The sequence below is a fragment of the Daktulosphaira vitifoliae genome, unplaced genomic scaffold (assembly GCF_025091365.1).
Source record: "Daktulosphaira vitifoliae isolate Bord-2020 unplaced genomic scaffold, ASM2509136v1 Scaffold_2, whole genome shotgun sequence".
NCBI classification, from domain to species: Eukaryota; Metazoa; Arthropoda; class Insecta; order Hemiptera; family Phylloxeridae; genus Daktulosphaira; species Daktulosphaira vitifoliae.
The window spans coordinates 14984696-14991848 of NW_026099573.1; the positions used below are offsets into that span (position 1 = coordinate 14984696).

The window sequence follows — 7153 nt, forward strand, 5'->3', positions numbered from 1 at the left end:
GAAATCAAATCACCATTGGATCGCCATCAAAGAATTAACAGACATGTTATTTCTATGCAACGTTGGATAGACTATAGATTAGTTCAGAAAATAATGACTTATCTATAGCACATCAATTATATTCTGCAAGACAACTTGAAATAAATGAAAACCGTTTTTTACTCAAAGCATTAGTTTTATCTTTTTTTTCTGAGTATATACATAGATTAAAAAGAATAATTTTATTTATTTTGTTAAGGAGATTGGAAGCGATTAATTTCTGTTATTGTCTGACTCGCATACAACATAGGAGCTTAAATTTGTGTTAGATAAAAACAAAAAATAACAACTTTCAATCCTCTTATTGGTGCAATGGTGAATACAAAAATTTAATTATCCATTTAACATAAGTAGGGGTGTAAAGTATGAGCTGGGACCCCCCCCCCCCTAACCCACATGTTGTGGGTTTACCCTGTCTTAGGTGGACGGGCGGTGTAAACGGCTGTTGGGATATGGTGAAAGTCATAGTCCCCCCACCCACATGATGTGGGTTTACCCTGTCCTAGGTGGACGGGCGGGGCCCCGACGCGATTCCCTGGTGTGGGGGTTGGTCCACGATCTCGCCCTGGAATGGATACGCGCCGTCGCTAACCGCTGCCTCGCGGAGGGTGAATTCCCCACGAGGTGGAAGAAGGCCAGGCTGGTGCTTCTGAGGAAGGGTGACAAGCCCGAGGGTCTCCCCTCGTCATACCGACCGCTGTGCATGTTGGACGACTTGGGGAATATCTTCGAGCGGCTGCTCGTCACCCGGATCGAAGCCCACCTGGCCTCGGTGGGGGGGCTGGCCGAGGGTCAGTTCGGTTTTAGGAGGGGGTGGTCGATGGACGACGCGGCCTCCCTCTTTAGGGACCTGGCCCTCAGGGCCGAGAACGGACAGGGCTTCGGGGTGGCGGTGAGCCTGGACATCCGGAACGCGTTCAACTCCGTGCGATGGTCACACATCCTCGGAGCGCTGGACGCGTTTCGGGTGCCTCCGTACCTCGGGCGGATGATCCGGTCGTACTTCGGCGACCGGGTCATCACATACGAGAGCGCCGCGGGCCCGAGAACCAGACCTGTGACGGGAGGCGTCCCGCAAGGGTCGGTTCTCGGGCCTCTGCTGTGGAACATCGCGTACGACGCGGTGTTCCGCCTTCCGCTACCACCGGGCGTGCGCATCGTCTGCTATGCGGACGACACGCTGGTGGTGGCGGAAGGCGCCTCGTCCGAGGAAGCTGGATCCCGGGCGAACTGCGCTCTTAGCGCAGTCACCGCCTGGATCCAGCAGGAGGGGAGCGGACTGAGCCTCGCCCTGGACAAGACCGAAGCGGTCCTGTTCACGGGCAGGTACAAGTTCGCTCCTCCGCGGCTCACCGTGCTGGGGGTGGACGTCCCGCTCAGGGATTCCATGACGTATCTGGGCCTGGTCTTCGACAGACGTCTAATGTTCGGGCCGCACATCACCCGTGCGGCCCAACAGGGCCAGAAAGTCATGGACAGCCTGGCGGGGCTCATGCCCAATCTGGGAGGACCGAGGGAGATGCGGCGCAGACTCCTCGTCAGCGTCGTTCACTCGGTCCTCCTGTACGGGTCCCCGGTCTGGGCGGATACCCTCGAGTATTCGGCCAGGAACCGCGAAGCCCTGCTCCGGGTGCAGAGGCGGGCGGCGATCCGGACCGTGTCGGCTTACCGAACGGTCTCCGGAGTGGCGGCGGGAATACTGTCGTCACTGCCGCCCGCCGACCTGCTAGCCGCGGAACGGGCCGCCGGACATGAGCTCCGCCGAGAGCGCGACCGACCCCTCGAACCCGAGGACCGGTTGGCGCTCCGGCGGACCACCATGCTCCGGTGGCGGGCTCGCCTCTCGGAGGAAACGAAGAGAGGCGAGTGGACCAGGTCCCTCATAGGACCCGACCGCCTGGAGAGGTGGGTGGCCCGGACACACGGTGAGATGTCTTACCGTCTCACGCAAGTGTTGTCCGGCCACGGCTGCTTCAACGAATACCTTCACGGTATTCGGAGGGCAGCCGCGCCGACGTGCGACCACTGCCAGGATCGCCCGGGAGAGGCAGACAACGCTCTGCACACCCTCTTCCGGTGCGAGGCGTGGGCCCAGGAACGGGACTCGCTGGNAGTGCGAGGCGTGGGCCCAGGAGCGGGACTCGCTGGAGTCCCGTCTGGAGTCCACGATCCGCGTTGGGTCCTTGGTGGACCTGATGTTGGGAAGCCGGGAGGCGTGGAGGCTCGTCCAGGCGTTTGCCGAATCCGTCCTGAAAAGGAAGGAGGAAGCCGAACGCCTGAGGCAGCGGCAGCCGCGCCGCCCGGTGCAGGAGGACCTAAGGCGCTGGTTTAGGCCGGCGCCTTAGGTATTCGTGTGTTTATGTTTATGTGTTTGTGAGTTATTTTATGCCCCCTTCGCAAAGTCCTGCCCCCACCTCCACGTGGTGCAACCCGGGCAACGGATCCCGACTTTTGGGATCCGGCTAACGGGGGAGGCCACACCACGTTGTGAATCAGCTCTTGATTAATTTCGGGCTGATTCACAACGTGGTGGTGTGAGTTTTAGAGACGGCGTGGGCCGCCCTGAGGTAATACCTAACGGTAGTTCCGGGGCGGTCCGCATGCAGGCCGGTCGTGAAAAAAAAAAAAAAAAGGTGGACGGGCGGTGTAAACAACCGGGAGGGGGATATGGTGAAAGGTATAGTCCCCTCATCCACCCACATGATGTAGGTTTACCCTGTCCAAGGTGAACGGTCGGTGTAAACGGCCGGGGGATATGATGATCGGCATAGGGCCCCCTTCCCATGAAAGTTTAAGAGTGGAGGACTATCTCATGACAGTAGATATCACAAGTATGGGGGGTACATAAGAAGAGGGGCTATGAAAAAATGAATACTTTTTAGAAATTACTTAATAAATTGTAATTAATCAGTAATTATAAGTTAAAAATGTTTAAGTGGTGAAGGAATGGGTTAGTTTACGGGGATATATGTTTTTTGATTCGCAGAGTTTATAATTGATTTTGTTACATTTAATGAATATTGTCGCATAAAAGACGGATTATCGCTTGAGTAAAATTAATAGTGTTGTGTCAGTTAAACGTCTGAAAATTGTTTTCTTATGACAAGTGTGAAAAAGTGTTTGCATTCAAACATGGACTGGTACGTCATCAAAAGAGTCATGATGGTATACGATTTAAGTGTTATTTATGCCCGTCTAGTTTTTCGGACAAATGGGCACTCTCGCGTCATGTTAAGACAATTCATCGTGAGTATTACAATTGATTATTTAGTAAAATAATAATATGAAAAAAGAAAATATATTAGTAGAGTGTTAATATAAGTGTATTATTTTAGATCTCGTAAAGTATGGTATAGACTATAATATTGCTATAGGAAATCATGCTGATTCGAGGGCTATGTCAACGAGTGGTAAGTAAAGAAAATATATATTATTAGAAATTTATATGCTAAAATAAATACATGAATATTTGTTTTTAGAAAATGTAAATGTTGCGGAGAGAATGCAGGCGGGCCCTAGTGCAATTAGTCCTAAACGTCGCCAACAATGTAACACCGACAATACGATTAAATGTAAACGGGTAAAGATGAAACCTTTATAATAGCCATTACACTTATATTACCGATTTTGGTCGATTGGTACAATCACAAATAACAAAGAATACGGCAAAAAGGATATTTTGTAAACGGTGTTTCACAGGCTTTAATAATGTACCTAAAAAGTATAAACTACGTGGAGTTGAGGCGCTAGAAGAACATAAAAAAATTTGTGGCGAAAACAAACCGTTTTTACCTGTAATGCCTGAAGAAGGTACTAAATTAAAGTTCGAGTCATGGGGCAAAACACAGGAACATCCATTTGCAATTTATGCAGATTTTGAAAGCCTGCTGGTCAAGTCCAACAATGATATGAAAGGCAACACAAATTGTGTTCATGAACATGTTGCAATGAGCTATGGATACATAGTAAAAGCAGCCGACAGTGTACCCATAGAATTATTGCAACAGTATAATATTCAAACGACGCCTAAAATATACAAAGGAAATAAAAGCAGTGAGCCGGAGGAAATAGTCAATCGTTTCATGGATGACGTAACTGAAGTGGCGTTGAAAATTAAAGAGTTGCTCAAGACGAATGTTGATATTTGTATGACACACGAAGAAACTGAAGAGCATATAAAGAAAACCTGCTGTGACTTGTGTAAAGATAGTTTTACAGAGAAAAATCATAAAGTAGCAGACCATGATCATTTGACAGGTAAATCATAAACATAACTATGTTAAATGTATTGTAATTAATATAAAAAGAAAAATGTATATATATATATATTTATATTCGTTTCAGGTAGTTTTAGAAAAACGCTTTGTAACAGTTGCAATTTAAAATTAACAACGCCCAAGTTTGTTAACGTATATTTCCATAATCTTAGCTCGTACGATGGACACTTTTTAGTTAAAGCCCTTGGAAGAGATACTAGTAGAATAAGTGTAATACCCGCTACAGAAGAAAAATATATTTCTTTTTCAAAATTTGTTTCAAANTGTAATACCCGCTACAGAAGAAAAATATATTTCTTTTTCAAAGTTTGTTTCAAATAAATTTTCGTTAAGGTTCGTCGATACATTTCGTTTTATGAGTACTAGTTTAGCGGCTCTCGCTGAAAATTTGCGCGCCGCCGACATAAAATTATTCGAAGAAACCGCAAAAGCGTTTTCATCGGACGATGACATCGATTTGGTGACCCGTAAAGGCGTGTACCCGTATTCATACACCTCAAGCTGGGATGTACTCGAAGAAAAACAATTGCCATCAAAAGCCGATTTTTATAACGATCTGTCAGAAACGCATATAGAAGATGCCGAATACAAACACGCACAAAACGTCTGGCAACATTTCAATTATAAAACGCTCGGTGAGTACTCTGATCTGTACCTGAAAACTGACGTAACAATACTCGCGGACGTTTTTACGAATTTTCGCAAGTTATGTCTACTAAAATTTAAATTGGAACCAGCATATTATTTTACGAGTCCCGGTCTGTCTTTTGACGCTATGCTGTTGCATACGGGCGTTTCACTAGATCTCATGAGTGATTATGAACAGCAACTCTTTATTGAGAGAGGAATACGGGGAGGAATGACAACTTCGGTGTTGAAACATGCCACAGCCAACAATGAAAAGACGCCCCAATATGATATCAAACAAAAAAAATCTGAAATTATTATTTGGATGTCAATAATTTATATGGTTGGAGTATGTCTCAACATATGTCATGTGGTGACTTTAAGTGGTTAGACGTGGACGACGAAACAAAAATTTTAAAGACTGTGGAAGAGTTACCTGCGGATTCTCCTATAGGAATGACCCTTGAAGTGACGGTGTCGTACCCGAAAGAGTTACATGATGCCCACAACGAAATGCCATTTCTACCTGAACGAAAATGTCCCCCTAATTCACGGGTCAAAAAACTGTTGTCTACTTTCGATCGGAAAGAAAACTACGTTGTACATTATCTAAATTTAAAACAGGCCATGGCGAACGGATTAAAAGTAGAAAAGGTAATTCATAAAATTATACTTTAAAAATATAATAATAACATGTCATTAAATTACAGGTGCATAAGGTGTTACAATTTAAGCAGTCGGCATGGCTATCAAAATATATACAACTCAACACGGAGATGAGACAGAAAGCCAAAAATGATTTTGAAAAAGACTTTTTTAAATTAATGAACAACGCTGTTTTTGGTAAGTTTTAAAATTAAATAAAAATATATAAACATAATTTTAATGCGATTTCGTTTGTTAACAGGTAAAATGATGGAACGTGTACAATTTAGAACGCAAATGGAATTGGTCAATAATCCTAAACGAGCGGCTAAATTAATTAGAAAGCATAATTTCAAACATTGTACAACGTACAGTGAAAATTTATCAGCGTTTGTATTGGAAAAGAAAATTATCGATTTTTGTAAACCAGTATACGTAGGTTTCGCAATTTTAGAAATTAGTAAAACTCTCGTATACGATTTCCATTATAACGTAATGAAGAAATATTTCAAAGACCGTGCTCGACTATTATACGGTGACACAGGTAGATTAATTAATATTTTTTATTGAAAAAAAATTAAATGATTTTATTTTTTGATTTTATTGTTCAGATTCATTAGTGTACTTTATCGTGGGTGATGATTTTTACGCGTTGGCAAAGAAAAATCCTGATCTAATGGCTAGACTTGACACTTCAGGTTTGCCGAGCAGTCACCCGTGTTATTCAAACGCTAACAAAAAGGTGCCTGGTTTGTGGAGTGACGAAGCGCCGGGGAAATCTATATTGGAGTTTATTAGTCTAAGACCAAAATGTTATGGTTTTGACTTGGAGAGTAAAGAAAAAATTAAGGCGAAAGGGATACGTGGTCACGTTGTGAAAAATCATCTTACAGTCGAGGACCTGAAACGGTGTTTGTATGCTGAAGAGGAGCCTGCAGTAAGCGAAGCTCATGCAACAGCGGCTACATATGGCACGATGGTTGTAAACAACATTCATGAGAGAGCCGTGGACTCTTATTGCCCCGTTGTAAAGTACTCAACTTATACACCATACAGAGAAAATGTGTCAATCAGATCATTTCAACATCAAATATACACCATTAAGACTATGAAAATGACATTAAACCGTTTAGATGATAAGCGGTTTATATCAGAAGACCGTATTACTACCTACGCTTACGGTCATTATAAACTAGAGTACGTATACCATAATTATGCTAATAATTATTAAATATATATTAAATAGTGTTATTTTTTAGGAATGAAGACAGCATTGAAACTTAAGATTTGTAGATACATCTTATAAACTAATGTAAAAATAATAAACAGATTACAAAAATTTATTAGTAAACAATATTATTATTATTATGTACAAAAATTTATTGTTGAAATTATATTAAATAAAAAAAATTAACCTTGGTTAAAATATAAATAATTGATTAATCGACTCATATAGTAATAAAAAACTATGCTTATTGAACTATGCCTGTTCATAGCTAATACATCACCCTCTTACACGTATAACGTTACATACAATAATCTATGGCACATTCCTCAATCAGTAT

At 43.3% G+C, this 7153-nt stretch overlaps 2 protein-coding genes across 3 annotated transcripts; both read left to right on the top strand.

Moving 5' to 3' along the window:
* Positions 1–3015: 3015 nt before the first annotated feature.
* LOC126897998 (uncharacterized) lies at positions 3016–4675 on the top strand. Its single transcript, XM_050671949.1, has 6 exons — positions 3016–3285; positions 3375–3449; positions 3519–3611; positions 3739–4296; positions 4384–4581; positions 4650–4675. Exons 2-6 carry the CDS (start codon positions 3437–3439, stop codon positions 4673–4675), a joined length of 888 nt encoding a protein of 295 aa, XP_050527906.1. The 5' UTR covers positions 3016–3285; positions 3375–3436.
* LOC126899774 (uncharacterized) lies at positions 4596–7146 on the top strand. Of its 2 annotated transcripts, none has more exons than XM_050674965.1 (6): positions 4596–4951; positions 5328–5597; positions 5654–5786; positions 5851–6132; positions 6200–6785; positions 6848–7146. In XM_050674965.1, exons 1-6 carry the CDS (start codon positions 4895–4897, stop codon positions 6870–6872), a joined length of 1353 nt encoding a protein of 450 aa, XP_050530922.1. In that variant the 5' UTR covers positions 4596–4894; the 3' UTR covers positions 6873–7146. The 2 variants fall into 2 exon arrangements, with proteins under 2 accessions (XP_050530922.1, XP_050530923.1); XM_050674966.1 differs by having other exon boundaries at positions 6835–6890.
* Positions 7147–7153: the final 7 nt, after the last annotated feature.